This window comes from Bipolaris maydis (genome assembly GCF_028858645.1).
Source record: "Bipolaris maydis strain C4 unplaced genomic scaffold PSV08scaffold_2, whole genome shotgun sequence".
NCBI lineage: Eukaryota > Fungi > Ascomycota > Dothideomycetes > Pleosporales > Pleosporaceae > Bipolaris > Bipolaris maydis.
Genome location: NW_027093858.1, coordinates 1,894,950 through 1,910,290, shown reverse-complemented (window position 1 = coordinate 1,910,290; position 15,341 = coordinate 1,894,950). Strand labels below are relative to the sequence as shown.

The 15,341-nt window shown below is 50.3% G+C and overlaps 5 protein-coding genes across 5 annotated transcripts; 1 reads left to right on the top strand and 4 right to left on the bottom strand.

The window, feature by feature from the left end:
• Positions 1–414: 414 nt before the first annotated feature.
• On the bottom strand, positions 415–2,832 carry PSV08DRAFT_171393 (uncharacterized protein; the record flags this gene model as incomplete). The annotated part of the gene is made up of 5 exons (XM_066091854.1): positions 415–1,277; positions 1,328–1,496; positions 1,560–1,867; positions 1,920–2,530; positions 2,714–2,832. The coding sequence occupies 5 exons, from the start codon at positions 2,830–2,832 to the stop codon at positions 415–417; spliced, it is 2,070 nt and encodes a 689-aa protein (XP_065949808.1).
• A 411-nt stretch (positions 2,833–3,243) lies between these two features.
• PSV08DRAFT_359094 (uncharacterized protein) lies at positions 3,244–4,507 on the bottom strand. Its single transcript, XM_014228930.2, has one exon. It carries the CDS (start codon positions 4,200–4,202, stop codon positions 3,513–3,515), a length of 690 nt encoding a protein of 229 aa, XP_014084405.2. The 5' UTR covers positions 4,203–4,507; the 3' UTR covers positions 3,244–3,512.
• A 1,575-nt stretch (positions 4,508–6,082) lies between these two features.
• Positions 6,083–7,816, bottom strand: PSV08DRAFT_359093 (Aldehyde/histidinol dehydrogenase; the record flags this gene model as incomplete). Its single annotated transcript, XM_014228931.1, has 3 exons — positions 6,083–6,303; positions 6,367–7,224; positions 7,341–7,816. The coding sequence occupies 3 exons, from the start codon at positions 7,814–7,816 to the stop codon at positions 6,159–6,161; spliced, it is 1,479 nt and encodes a 492-aa protein (XP_014084406.1). The 3' UTR covers positions 6,083–6,158.
• Positions 7,817–8,926: 1,110 nt separating this feature from the next.
• Positions 8,927–10,555, bottom strand: PSV08DRAFT_215962 (uncharacterized protein; the record flags this gene model as incomplete). Its single annotated transcript, XM_014228932.1, has 1 exon — positions 8,927–10,555. The coding sequence occupies one exon, from the start codon at positions 10,553–10,555 to the stop codon at positions 8,927–8,929; it is 1,629 nt and encodes a 542-aa protein (XP_014084407.1).
• Positions 10,556–12,664: 2,109 nt separating this feature from the next.
• Positions 12,665–13,789, top strand: PSV08DRAFT_384378 (uncharacterized protein; the record flags this gene model as incomplete). The annotated part of the gene is made up of 1 exon (XM_014228934.2): positions 12,665–13,789. One exon carries the CDS (start codon positions 12,665–12,667, stop codon positions 13,787–13,789), a length of 1,125 nt encoding a protein of 374 aa, XP_014084409.2.
• Between the last annotated feature and the right edge of the window lie 1,552 nt (positions 13,790–15,341).

Sequence of the window (15,341 nt, the reverse complement as noted above, 5' to 3'; positions counted from 1 at the left end):
TTCTCTTGCAGGGTTCTCCGAGCAAATCCAAGGGGCGGTCGTCCGGCATGCGCGTATAAGATAGTCTGGGGGTGTAGAGTGAATATCGATTGCAGCATCCATGGCAGCAAGGGTAATGGCTCGTGACCGTGCCTCTTTCTCTCCTCCTTCCCGAACAGGGATTTTGGTGTGGTGTCGTGCTTGGCCGGGATTACATCAGCAGGACCCTGGTCGCCTTTCAGCTGGCTACCACGACTCTCCCAGCTCCCAGCTGCAAGCTGCAGACTGTCAAAGAGCCTCTGCACAGTGACTCACGCCAACCACATTATAGGCTGGCCATGCTGCGGCTCGTGGGGAAAAAAATCCCCATCAGCCACAAGCGAGCCGGTGCTTCGACGAGACATTGGCTAGGAAGGCATCTCCGCGGCCCACCACTCACAAGGGTAGGCTGTGATGCATTTGTAGCCCGTCGTTTTGCATCCACGTCCTCATCTCTTGGTACAAGCCGTTGCTTTCACCAAGACCCGGTGTGGTGCCCTGCATTTCAGCGTCTTGTGGTGCCGCACGAGGCGCACGGGGAATGTTGGAGGCGTCACGAGAATAACTTCCCAGCTCCAACCTTCCCTGGTCGTGGGACAGGTACCGATCCACCAAGGCTTTGAGATCTTGGAGAACCTTGAAACAATCTCGAGGATAGTTTGTCCCCGTTCTTGACTCATTCTCAAATGTGCGGATCGTGAAGTCAATCTCAGGCGTGCGTAAATTGGGAGTCGGCGTCTTATGGCCACCAGAGTGTTTGAGTATTTGTTCAAGTAGCAGGACGAGGCCAGCATTGAAGACAAAATGTAAGCCAGCCTGGAGCAACTTTCTCACCCCACATAATCGCTGGGCCAATAAAATATTTTGATGAGCTGCCTCTATACAAGTGTGGATATGCTTCCCATGTACATGATTTTGCAACGACCATTGGCCATTAATGTATCGTTCGGCTACAGCTTGTTTGACGGCTGCTAGCAAGATTGGGCGTGTCGTTAGCACAATGAGCTGATTGGACGCCATATGCAGACACAGAACGGCAGGATCAGCGCCTTCTCCGCTCGCGAGCACTGACGGAAGTTCTGAATTCCACTGTTCAAGCATCTTGAGGGCCTTGTCTATGTTCGCGACCGAATAGCCAGGCCTGAAGTTACGGGGAGCAATCTTGAACGTCTCGCAGACAATGTACCCAGCGATGCGGGATAGTTCGACGTGTGCACGGAGGCCTACAGACGGTGGCATTGAACTAAGCGTTTCAGCAGCTAATTTCATTGCAAGATACTTTGAACCCAAGATACCTACCCTTCGTCACATGGAAGGGGAATCCGAATCGCTTCGTCGGCTATGGTCGGCGGGCGTCCCATAAGCACAGCGAGCCATCGGTCCAGGATGTACAATGTCCAAAAGATGCGCTTGTTTTGTTCGTCTTTGCAAGACCTGAATGCGCCATGAATCATGGCAATGTGGACCGCCAGGCTGACCTGGACGGGTAGTCCCAAGTAAGTATGCATTTTGTACGCGCTGCTCGCAAGGGAATTACTGACATATACGTAAGCCGCATCTCTACGGTTGAGTTCAATCAAGTAGAAGCCCATAAGAGTTAGCACTGGCACATCACTCAGGGTAAAGCGCACAGTGTCCAGAGGGTTACCCAGAAGCTTGCGTGCGCGCTTAAAGTAGGCTTCGCCGGCATGTTGATCTGATTTTCGGAACAGAGGGTGGCCGATTGATACAGCCAAAGCAAAGCACACGTGGTAGAAGGCTAGGTATCTGTGCGTGTCATCTGTGGTCATCGAAGTCAACGAGACAGAGCTGGCTGCGTGCGTGGGAGGATTGTTGAGGTCGCCCCACCCTAGAGGAATACATCAGTGGGTTTGTGTTGGCTATTGCACCCAATGACTTACAGTAAATGCCACCACACAAGAATCCGTCCTTGCCGTCTTGGACATAGAAGCGCAGTTCTGCTAGCATCATGCTCATGTCTGCCCAATCAGGCAACCACAAGGGGTCCACATTGGGGTTTGGGATCGGTCTCGAGTCGTACGTCTGGTAACGACCTATAGACGCAACAAAAGAAGACCCGTCTGCCGATTCCGGCTGGAAGGTCAAAGGGACTAGGGTAAGCATGAACTGTTTGAGATAATCGAGAAAAGTCGCCCCAGAAGTCTCGCCCAGGTATCTCTGAGTGCCACAAGGGTCTACGAGCAGGCGGCCATCATTAGCATCAGGCTGGTCCAGATCCATGGACACGGATTGAAAGGTAGGGCCACTCTGGCGTGATGCAGATGGGCCATGGTCGAGTTGGGCAATGAGATCTGCTGCATCTTCTGGGGCTGCTGATTGAAAGCCGGCCTCGAGTGCTGCGCATCTTCTTCGCAGCCGCTCTAGCTCGTCTTTGAGCGAGAGTTTGTCTGACTCGGGCGCTGGATACTCGCATTCCCGCGAAGTTTTATGGCATCGCTGGCAAGGCTGCTCGCCCGAGCATCTGACACGGCGCACATTACAGGCATTGCATCTGTGCAGTGGATGTTAGTTCTGGTCCGGTGAAGGAGTGCTTTCTTTGTAGCGATGGTGGTGGTGGTGGTGGCGGTGCTGCGCGTCTTGCTAAATCTTGCTCTTCCAGACGTTTCAACGGCCAGACGGGCGTCACTTGGGAACAAACCTCTACCACGGCGGCTCATGTTGGAATGCTACTTACGCCCTCACGACACGTTTTCTCTGGTCGGGCGCGACCTTGTGCCGTCTTGGGTTGACAGGAAGGCGTTGGGGTTGGGGCAAGGAGCTGTCAGACGCAGGTACAAAGTCGGTAGTATGCATTTTCGGGCCGAATTGTCTGGATACGTCGTGGGTTACTCGGCGATGTCATGGGCTGTGCGGGGGGGAGAAATGGGGGTGAGGAGCAGCAAAATCGAAATGACAAGAGGCGAAGGAATCCTCTACTGGCCGGGGCGTGCAGACGTGCAGTTGGTGTGGCTGCCAGCCCCCACGGCGCCGCAGCAATCCAGGCCGTCACCATGCGCAGCCCTTTTGGGTCGCTATACGGGGGCAGGCGACCATGGATGCGACGATCTGGGGCAAACTCGCACCCCCCTAAAGTCACCTGAGATGGATGCATGCATGGCAGCAGCGCGGTACAACAATGCTTCCATGGTGCAAGCCTAAAGGTAAGCACAGTCACGTTGATGCGCTCAACGAAACAACAAATGCAAAAAAAGTCAGCAAAATTCGGTATCTGAAGATAGTGCATTCGAAAAGAAAAGCCACGTGGTTAATCATTCTTATACTTGTTATCAGGAAGCAAAAGAAGGCAGCAGATCACGCATTCATAAATCGTATATTCGGAAAAGGTCATACTTCGTAGTACGAGGGCCAAAGAGCCTCTTTGGAAAATCGCAGCAAGCCATATTAACATGTTGGGCATCGCTAACACCAATCATTAAAACGTCGGCCTGGTAACAACAAATTCGTCAGGTCGTCTCAAAGTCGCTCTCACTCTCTCAGTCTTCTAGATGGACATTCAATTGCCATCGACAGGCGGTGCGGATCATGTACTTGGCTTCTTCCTCGCTCATCCAGTTCATGTCTTCGCCGCCGTTCCACTTGATGCCGACAATCTTACCTGCACTCTCACCTTTTGTGTCCATGACGACGAACAGCTCAGCGACTTTGGTGCCCGTCCAGCTCCGGTGAAAGTGGACTTTGAGCTTGCCAGCCTGGTCTGGCCCCTCGCTGTAGATGAACCACTTATCCTCCATTTCCTGTGGGGCGTGGCCAAGATAGAGCGAGTATATTTGCGAAGGGGGGAGGAAGATGTTCCATGATGTGATTTGGGGGTTTCCGGGAAAGGGCTTGGTGAGTAGAGCGTTGGGCACGACGCGTTCCCGCGAGCCTGGCGAATGTGGAGGGGTGGTGAGGTGGTTGCGAGCAGGCTGACGGTAACGTGTGGATGACTCGCTAGAGTCGAAGGAGCTTTTTTCTGGTGGAGATGGTGGTGGTGTGAGGAGGCCGACAGGAGCTGGTGCGTAGGAGCGGTTACGCTGTAGTCTTCGTGGTGCTCGTTGGACGGGCGGGCGGATGCCTTGGTTCATGAGAAAAGGCGAGGGAGGGGTATCGCCTCGGTCTCGTCTGGAGAAGCGTCGGAATATCGACACCTTTTTCGACAGTGCCTGGGATTGGTCCGACGCCATTGTTGTTGTTTACGCGTGCGAGGCTGTTTGTGTATACGCGCTCTTCTCTTTCGGTCTGGCGCTGTATATTTATATTGTACGTATGTTATATGTGTGTATTAAGTGATGGCAGTAGTAAGTCGCGCTGGAAAAGAAGGTCGGCAGCCCTCGCAAGCAGGTGGACGGGTCAAGACAGAAGCAACGCAGCGCAAAGCGAGGGAAATTGCACGAACAAGAGAACCCGTCCGGCCTGGAGGGACAGGACGAAGGCAGCAGAGAGGGGCGCGGTGCAGGTCGAGTAGTCTACCTACCGTTGGCGGAGCCCCGGCGCTCCCCCTCGCGCAAGTGTGCGCCTGGCTTTATTTAGCATGCACCTCCCAAGCCGCAAGCAGACAAGCCCACGTCGTCCAGCGCACACCTGGCTCCACTCGCCCTGCACGCAATGCACCACACAGGCCCTAGTCCGCTGGCCTGACTACCAACATCGTCCTTGTCTCCGGCCCGCCCTGGCAAGCCGCATGCTTCCAAGCTCTGCCTGCCCATGACGCGGGAAGGGCACGGCCGTTGCTGCTACCAAAGTGCCTGGTAAAGTGGACCTACATCTGTCCAACCATACGCCTGCGGTCAGAAAACTTTACTGCCGACGCCCAGGTACTCCCAGACTGTCATACCGTCTTTTTGCTTCGGCACACGGCATGCTGCTCTCGAACCTACCTGTTCGCCAGGGCCCCGGGCGTGCAGTAGTTCCGTCTCGAGCTCTCTTCGCCTTCTCTTTTTGCCTCTTCTCTGACAGCTACATGTCCTGTCGATCGTCCCGGCTCCTCAAAAGGCCGGGCGCCTAGGTGTAGTACTACAGGCCAAATATCCTTCTCGAGACGCGTATTTGCTGCCATTACACACTTGGCACGTGCTCATCACACAGCCCTCGCCATACAACACGGTTGGTGGGTGCCTTACATGGGCAGTGTAGGTAGTAAGACGACTCTGCTACCACTCGCCTGGGCCTGAGTGTGCCCGCATCTCCCGTGTAGCGAATCCCGGGCCTCGTTAGTACCAGCTCACACATCCGTGCTACCTCAGGTGTAGCGAATAGCAGACGCGTCGTAGAGCAAAACAACGCCACGGCACCGACAAAAGGGGCGATTACCCTCACCGGTCAAAGCCAATCACCAGTCTACCTGACACGAAGCGTCAGAGTCCGATTGACGGGTGGAAGCTTCTCTAGGCCAGACCCTGGTCGGCCTACTGGCCATCATACATGCCTACCGCAATGTTCGACTAGTAGTCTTCCTTCCCAGCCCCCTCATAAACAAATGCTCGGGCCCTTTTGGCACACGCGACACTCTGATGGAAACAATCAAACGCGAACTTTCTGGAAAATACCGAGGGCAGCTAATAAGCTCCGACCCTCCTCTGCTTGGCCGGCATAGTGATTGTAGCAAAGCAAAAGCAGCCACGTGCAGAGAGGCCAACCTAGTCCCCACGCCACTCTGCACCAGATCGTAAGACATGCATGCCACAGTCAGCCACGACCACCGGAGCTGGCCAAAGCCTCTGGATGATTGGATCCGGCTAACGCCCACCTCTGCCTACCAAACATCAGGTACATGAAACAAGGCCATTCATGGAGCTTTTTTTTGTCGGGGATTATTGCTGCAACTCTAACAACTAACCCCGCAAAAGTGCTTACGTTCTCGATAATATAATGATAAGCATCGTCTTCTCGAAGAACCTATTAGAATGGGGACCCAGCAGGCATTATGTCATGCACGGCGATCACAAAGGCTCGACGTGGTCATTCCGTCGTAGCATATTCCGAGTAATGGTCCACGGACGTCACGGAACTTCAGTCATGACAGCAATATCCAGTCTTGTTCATCCGCTAATGAATATTTTTCTTATCTTATTCCTTTTTCATAACTAGTATATAGTCCATGATATGCTTTTCGAGTAATCACACCCTGACATGGAACCTACCTAGTCTTTGTAGGTAATGGTCTTGAGGCGCAAAAACTCCTCGATACCCCAGTGGCCATTGAAGCGACCAAATCCACTTGCCTTTGCACCGCCGTGAGGCAGAGTCCACTCGTCGTGCACTGTCATGGAGTTGATGTGAATGGCTCTGTGTCAATGTCAGCACGTGCGTCTCGACTGCACCTTGGTCACCACAAGCTGTGCTACTTACCCGCTCTCAATCTGCTTTGCAATTCTCAATCCTCGACCAAGGTTCTCGGTAAAGACAGCCCCGGAAAGGCCATAGTCGGTATCATTAGCAATCTCAATAGCCTCTTCATCGCTCGAAATCTCAATAACGGACACTGAGGGACCAAACGACTCGGTATGGAAAAGCTCCATGTTCTTGTTCACGCCGTCGACGATGACAGGACGCATGCGTGTGGCTGACGTCTCGTTTGTCTCGGGGTGCTTCTCGTCCTTTTCGTAGTCGCCCTGCACGACCTTTGCTCCCTTCTTGACCGCATCGGCAATCAGCTTCTTGTTCTTCTCCACACCCGGTGCGGCTACGAGAACGGGCGCGGGCTTATCGCCACCAAAGATGCCCTCTACCGCGCCCTTGAACGCCTCGATAAACTGTGGCTTGATATCCTTGTGCACCAAGATGCGCTCAGAACTCATGCAAATCTGGCCTGAATGCAAGAAAGCACCCAGCGCACACTGCACCGCTGCCGTCTGCAGATTGGCATCATCCAGCACAATAGCGCTAGCCTTGCCCCCCAGCTCCAGCAGCACAGGCTTGAGATTCTTACCCGCTGTTGACGCAATAATACGCCCAACAGCCGTAGACCCGGTAAAGTTGATCTTCTTAATAGCCGGCTCCTCAATCAACGCAGTAGTAATTTTCGCCGCATCCTCGGGTCGATGGAACAGCACGTTCAGCGCACCCGCCGGAAGCCCAGCTTCACTCAGTGCGCTACCGATAGCCCACCATGTGCGGGGGCAGAGCTCGCTTCCCTTGAGAATGCACGTGTTGCCTGCCGCGAGGGGGTAGAGAATAGAGCGCATACCAAGAACGTAGGGCGCATTCCTGTGCAAAAGAAGTTAATCTCAGTTATCAAACCATCAAACTCCCCAGTGATTTCTCTTTTAATCATTTTCAAAAAAAATGTAGAAGGGGAGTTGAAAAAAAAGATTACAACATACCAAGGCGCAATCCCCAACACCACGCCAAACGGCTCCTTCACAATCAACGCGCTCGTCCCCTCCTCCTCGCAGCTCGGAATATGTCCCATGACCCCACTCAGCCGTCCCGCCACATCCCGCAGCATATCGGCCATCTTGGGCACGTTGAACCCATCGGCAAACATGTCCGCCGCGCCCGTCTCGAGCTTCATGTAGTCTGCGAATTCGTCGGCGCGCGCCTCGATCACGGTGGCGGCCTTGAGGAAGATGTTGCGCTTGGCTGAGTGCTTCATTTTAGACCATGCTGGGAAGGCGGCTTTGGCGGCGGCCACGGCTGAGGTGACGTCCGCGGGGGAGACCGAGGAGGCGCGCCATAGTTCTTTGTGCGAGGAGGGCGAGATGACGGAGAAGGTTGTGCTGGTGGTTACTTCCTGGCCGTTGATGAGGAGGGGCACCGTGTAGGATGGGTCCGGTTTGATGAGTTTGATGGTTGCCATTTTTTTTTTGCTTAAGTTTCTTTCTTTCCCCTTTTTTGGCTTCGTATAAGTGAGTGTTTGATTCGCAAAGCGAGGAGGTTTATTCGAGAAGGGATTTTCTTTTTTTAATATTTATATGGCTAAGTTGTGACGCCTTTAGATATAAAACCACCCGCTTGGAGCATTGCCGATTCTACGGGCCGCGTACTTGCCCAAAATGCCCGGCTTTACCCTCTTTGTTCCTGGGCCCCTCGTAACTCCCCGTCCCCCCACCTCATTGGCGCCCCGACCCGTCTCAGACGATCCCTCCCCCCTCCGGCTCCACCTCCACCACCTTTCTCTGGCTGCGTGCGCGCATGCATGTTGCAATCGGCACGTATGAGGCACGGGTTGTGGCGAGCACATTACATGGGCGTAGTGGGGGCCTGAAGTGCTAGCGCTCCGAGGCGAGTTGTCGGCCGAGACGAGGGAGAGGGGTACATGAGGGAAAAAAGCCGGTAAGGTTATGTTGGCTCTTCTTTTTCGAACAGCTGGCACATGTGAAGAAGGTTGTGAACCATTGCTATTGCGATATTATAGGATGTGCGGTGGTGTGTCGCTGGCATTATATATACAAGGGTAGGATATAGAATGGCATTGTTTGCATGTAAGCACCTATTTGTCCATTTGAATTCAACAACCTTTTTCAGTACCTTCGGCTTGTGTTCGTTCGGCTGCCCATAAGCTGGAGTTCTTCAGTCCTTCCATACTCGAGTTGAATGATAATACCCGGTTGCAGAATCCGTTTCACAAGGTTCGTGGTGAAACTTGGCAGGTATATCTACATGAAAAGGATTTCGATAATTTAAGGCATCTTCATATTCTTGAAACTCAAATCAACTTTGTAACCGTGGCGTGCGTGGGATACAGCAAGTCGGCTGGGAACTGGGGATATGCGGTTGTATTACATTGAGGCATCTACGATTGGATGTGCAGGGATATTGGCTGAGGGTAATAGGATACTGTTTTTTTAAATGCATTTGACGTACTATATTGATGCACTGAAGCGTTGTGTGCTAGTAAATGAATGTTGGGTATTCTATAGTCAAGTAGGTCAAACACATTACATTCATCCTCTGCACCATACGGAACCTATCCATCATCCTGACCATACTCAGCCTGACCATACCCGTCAATTCCACCAAAATTTTCATAGTCTTTAAACTCGTCACTGCCGTAATCATCCTCTTCACTATCATCGTCCGACTCATCGTTGGACTCTTCGCTGTCTATGTCCAACTCGTCGGAGGAACTCCACATGTCCTCATCGTCTGAATCTCCATACCAGGAGTAATCCTCTAGTATTTCATAATCGAACCTAATCCCAGCTTCACGAGCAAGTTCAGTGAGGTGCTTCCAAAGGCGTGTTTTTCGAAGTTTATCATCAGCGGATATTAAAAACACCCGAACCTCGCGCAGTTTAGATATATGAGTCGCACGGCCAGCCAACAGGTGTTTTAATGAATGAAGGTGTTTGCGGTCGTCTCTGTCATGTCGGATACGCGTTTGAAACGTCTCCAGTGAAGACGGTAGTACGCTTGCAAACTCTTTACCGTATTCCGCTACCAGTGTACCCAAAGGGCAACTGAGTGCTTTCAACGACGTAAACTCTGTCAGGCCGCTGTGGTTGTAGAGTGGATCAAGCCTTTTCCTTTCTATCTCCGTCTCGCAGTAAATTGTAAGGGTTTCTAGTGATGTCTGATGAGGCCGCAGAATCTTGACTAGCTTGCGAAGAATAGCTACACGCGATCCATTGAACCACGGTAACATAGCCACAGATATGGCGTATTCAAAAGCCTTCAAACGCCGTGAACTGGAGACTAGTAATCCCAAACAGTCTTGAGTGTAAAAACATCTGTTTAGAGAAAGTGTTTCGATATTGTTTTCCCTTCTGTCTATCATTCCTCGAAGCCGCTTAGCATTGTCCATTCCTTGACTGAAACTGTGGAACTCCGAGATTTCTATCAATCGTAGGACGCGCAATGATTGGAACCTGAACAAAGGCGCAAGATCAAATAATTGCAAGTCAAGTGCATGGACCGTGATTGTGTGTAGATTTTCAAAGCCATGGATCTTCCCGTTCTCGCAGCGAAGTGCTTCGTTCATCATGAACGACCAGTCGGGAGCGTTCGCGACCCACTTGGACCGATCACAACCGATATAACTGATAGTTTGAAGATTCGGTAAATATAGTAAGATTATGCCCGTCAGCACTTCGTAACTTAAAACGTCGTTATTGCATCTGTCTACCCATCTTTTCCAATAGCGGATTCCGAGAGCCTGCACAGCCTTTTTGATCACTCTCTTATCCTGCGCTGTTGGTTTATATCGTGGATTAGAATAGTCACTTCGGGTGACTCTCTTCACGTGCTGTACGAGCGCCGCCAGTTGCGGGTTTGATATCATGGTGCGGAGGAACAGGTAGGCATTGCAGTCGCGTGGGTCGAACAACGCATAAGCCTCTGCAATTGCAATTCGGTAAAAACGACGGCTCGTGCATGCCAAACTTAGAGCATTTAAGATCTTTTTCTTGGAGGTTTCCGCATCTGACAAGTACCCCAGTATCTCGACAACAAGCTCGTCAGGTAAGTCGTTGATTGTCGCATGCAAGTTTTGTTTTCTCGAGGGTGATACCGCTGCAGCTTCACGCATAAGGAGGAGCCTCTGCCTTTGCTCCTCAGAGGGGAGTAAAGGAAATTCACGTTCGTTGAAGATCGGCATGAGTGCTTGCAATGCAAAAAAAAAAATTGAGTTTGGAGCAAAACGATGCGTTGCTTTTACAATTGAAATGGAGGCGTACTGTAGCTGGTACAAGGTGGGGGACATCTGCTGTTATAATAGGGCGGGGTATTATGATATTCGAACCTAAAGGCCGACCCTCTAGGACCGAATAGGAAAGGACGACGATATCCCGTGCTAAGGGTAAGGACACCGATCTTGTATTCTTTGCTAGCAAAGACGATTCTTTCCTCGGTAATGGAGTCAGCTCCCCGTCTGTCTGTGTTAATAAGAACTACGCTGGGTTCGTTGAACAACTTTAAGTAGTAGTAATCGTTATGAAAGCAAGGTTGCTTAGTACACTATCCGGCGTACCAAGGTTTCAGTCTATCGGCCATCTTAGCATCCTTGACCACCTAGTCTAGGCGTTCGCGGACTCTGCTCTAGAGAGCAAGGTCAATAGCTTGAACCTCTTCGATGTATTTGCCTATGACTCTTGTTATCAGAAGGAGGTCTGTCTAGATTCCCAATCAACACACTATACGGCTGGACGGCGGTCCATCCACCTAAAACCATATTTTCCTATAGCTTCTAACATACATTACTTAAGAACGCGTTAAGGTTATTGCATCTGCAGGCCTGCTACCCTAGGGAGTTTGTAGCTTCCTATTCCCACCATTCCAAGTCCATACACCTCTGGTCTCGTGTATCCACTGCTAACGGAGTTCGCTAAAACACGTAAAGCTACTTACTAGAAGTCTGTAGAGCCGGGACTAGCTTAGTAGCCATTACTCTAGTCCCAACAACACCAACAGCCTTGTTGTTGAGTTTAGGTATAGTAGTATCATTAGGTGACCCACCTATGCAGTTGAAGTTCCAGCGTGCTTTATGGAAATATTCTCTTTTGAATCTTTTAATCCCAGGAATAAGTGGGATTCGTGGGACCACCTGTTTTCCGGCGGCAAAGATAATGAACTTAGGCCGTACTATCAGTAGGATATTATCTCAATCTCCCAGGTTTTAATAGCTGAGTTGAACTCTCCAATCAGCAGCAGATCAATCCTACTCTAGTTCAGTCACAGTGCTACGAAGCTAAGATCCGTCTATAAGCTTATATCTCGGCGCCATACATTCGGCTTACTCTTTTAACTTTGTAGAGTATAAGTACGTGTGATTTGGCATGTACTTCGTCTCTTTGAGTAATGGTATATATATACATAACTTTCAATATCGCATATTAGGCCGGGGGTAGCGATTCTAGTATTGAGTTCTACCGAATCCCCCCGCACGATCTATGATTCTGATGTCTTAAAACTTGAATCCTACTTTAATGAGTCTGGCAACAATAGTTCATGCCGCAATAAGCAAGGAATGGGAAGGTAAAGGCGGCAAGTACATATCTGAACAACTTGGTTCCAGCCTCCCCACAGGCGAGTGATGAGTTCAGTGATGAAGGGTATGCCCCGTGGGCCCATGATGAGAGAAAGATTGCAAAGCTGTGGGAATTATCTCTTACACTTGTTGGTATGGAGGGTGACGAGTAGGTTTTTAGAATTAATTTAGAAAAGTTATTTTTATGAAATATTCTAAAATACTAGACAGAGATTAACATTATCATTGTAGTGAACTTGAATTATACTTTTTTACTAATTACTCTACATTATTAGATCATTACGTATCCGTTTTTAATATACATTATTAGCTATTAAATCTATTAACTACTCTCTTCTTTATAATCTTTACGGAACACTAGCGTAAAGCTCATTGACCTTAGTGCAGACTTGGAAACAGAAGTATAGCCTTATACCGACGAACATGAAGCTGACTGTGGCTGTGTATTTGCCATATGGAAACATCCAGGCTGTACATCTATCAAAGTTGTACTTACCTCCAACTCAGCTTCGCCCATCAAGACATATTAATTTTGGCAGCGATGTTCTTGTCTGCGTCATCAAAACCCAAGTATCTCGTCATCCGCAAAGAGTCCCATCCAATAAGATCTACACTCCAGATAAGGGATTGGCTAATCAACATCAACCCCGCACCCCCACCGCTTGGCTATTTCACAAGAGAGCTGAGAACATTCCTTCACAACATTACCCCTCTTTCGCTATGAACAGTCTATCCGAGGAGCTTCTGGATCATATTATTTCCGAGGCCGTGAAACCTTTACCAGATCGGCATGGTTCTCGTTATGCAGACCTCGTCAGTGTATCCACGGTATCACGCAAATTCCATCGCATCACAGAGCCATATCTGTACTGCTCCATTGTCGTATCGGAAAAGAACAAAGACCAATTCCTACAGACAATAACATGTTGCTCTGAACTATCAAAATATACTCGGGAGCTTTATATCAAGCAATCCAGCAACATCAGGCATGAAGTATTGCGTCTTGCTCAGCATCTCCCAGGCCTGCACAAGTTGGATCTGGACCTCAAGTCTTGCAAGACTTCGGATCTTTTGCCTGTACTGCAGTTGCCATCAGTAACAGCGCTATGCCTTTCGGGTGTTGTAGCCAGACAAACCGATAACGCTAGTCCTATCGACTGGGGGATCGCTAATACAGCCATCGCAAGTCTTGAGATGTCCTTTTCGGATCCCGAGACCTGGTGGGAAGATTGTGACGAGATTTGGAAACTTGCTGCGGTTTTTCGCAACTTGAAAAGCTTGAGCATTCATAGCGACTACGAGGGAGAAAGGAAACATACACTCAATGGCCCAGTCTTCCGGTGCCTCGTGCACGCTTTTAAGCATGCATTTGAGACTAACCTCCGCTCTTTCAGCTTCAAATGCAACGATGTGAACCATGATTACATCTACCAGGGTGACGTGGCCGTCAGCGGCGCGTTCGATGCGAGAGAGATTCTCAAGCGATCGCAACTCAAGAGCCTGGAGATTGATACAATGTGTCTGCATAGGTCAAGTCAAGAGGAGAAGCTGAGGAGCCAGGAGCTCGGTCCATCGTGTCTGCCAGCTTCGCTGCGCACCTTGTATTTGCGCCACCTTGTCGCGACAGGCAATCTGAACCCTATAGAGCGAAACCTTATGCATTCGGATGAAGCACAGTGTTTGTCACAGCTGGTCAACCTGGGAGCGCGAAGAGCGCGTTTCCCAAATCTAGAGAAGATGACACTGGCTATCTCTCTACCTCCCTTCTTTGAAGAAGTTGCTTCGAGAGTCGTCAGAGTCCAAGCGCGAAAAGTAAAACTGCAACTAGAACTGATACTGATGTAAGTGCTAAGGAGATTTCTCGGCTCGTGATGGCTGAAAAAAGCAGGTCTGAGTGGGACTATGTCAGCGATGATACAGCCAGATCATGGCCAGAGTATCATGCTACTCGAGACCCACGGCATTCTTTTTACGATCCGACATTTATACGCTGCGCATAGCCATGTCTGGTTTTTACGATCCAGGTTTGCTGAAGGTGTTTCTCGATACATGCTCTCGCTATTCACATTTGTTATTTTCTCGCTCTCTTAAGCAAGGAAGTGCCACACTAGGAATTTTTGATTTGTACTGCCATGGGAGGTCATATCTTCGCATGGCTTCGATTGAGATGGAATAGGATTCCACCAAAAAGCTTCAAGTTGCATGTGGATGCAACAGAGCTTCTGATTGACGGCTCGGAACAACACTCTGGTTGTCTGGGGTGTTGAAAAGTCTTGGCAGAGGCTTGCAACGCACGGAAATCTTGGGCTACCGAGAATACCGAGATGCAGCTACACGTAGAAAGGGTTCCGACAATGTTTGGCCAAAGGTAAGCATGGATGCTGACAGCATGCGGATTAAGGGCGCGCTATGAATCTTTTGGGCCAACAGTCAGATTTAGGTGTCACGGTCCGATTGGCTGAACCTATACGCAGTTGCGCGTTCCGCAGCCTTCAGCCACGATGAGCGTATACGCAAACAGAACAGCATCGCCGCAGACCATCGCGTGTGGCCTTTCGTTAGCCCGACTACGAAGATGCCGGGGGCGGAGCGGCCAGTGTTAAGATACAGAGCATGCTCTATTTAAGGACGCTGCCACCGACCCAACCTCTTGTTTCGTTTCCCATTCCAAACAGTCGTCACAAGTCATTTGCATCTCAATCAACATTCAGAGCACTACTTTTTCGTAAATCTACAACATAGTCCCATAAAAAGCTTTCGAAATGGCCTCTCAAGCGCTTGTTCTAGCAACCAACTCCGCACTGCAACAAAGACCCGCACCCATTGTCCCTCACAACTCGCCAACCCAACAACAACAATCCTCAGCCAACAAATCAGGCGGCTTCTGCCTTAAGAAAGGCCTCGATAGCCTCACCGAAATGCTTGAGCGCAAGATCGACCACCAGATTCTTCTCGCTAAGACCCGAGCCCATGCCGCGTCATCGTCACAAGAGACACCTGCCGATCGCGATTCCAAACACGTGCACTGGGAAACCAGCAGCAAGCTTCAACAGACAGCAGCCTAGAGTCTTTGAAACACGTACTTGGAGTACTAAAGTCGTACCAAGAGGGGCTGACGTGTTACGATGAAGCAGTTTAGCTTCTCGGGTGTGGTCTTTTGCAGATCAGCCGGGCATTGATTTCATTTGCATTCACACGAGAACAGTGTATGAGCGTCCAGGCAAGAGTGTGGTATGACTGGGCTGGGATCGATTTACGCCTTACGACTAGTAGGTATCCTCTACATACTTCACCGAGATTGGCGTGGAGTGTCATCACATGCCTGTCAACAACAAGGCAACGAATCGGGATGGATATGGTCATGTGTCGGGAACAGTCCGACGACATGAGGACCAAA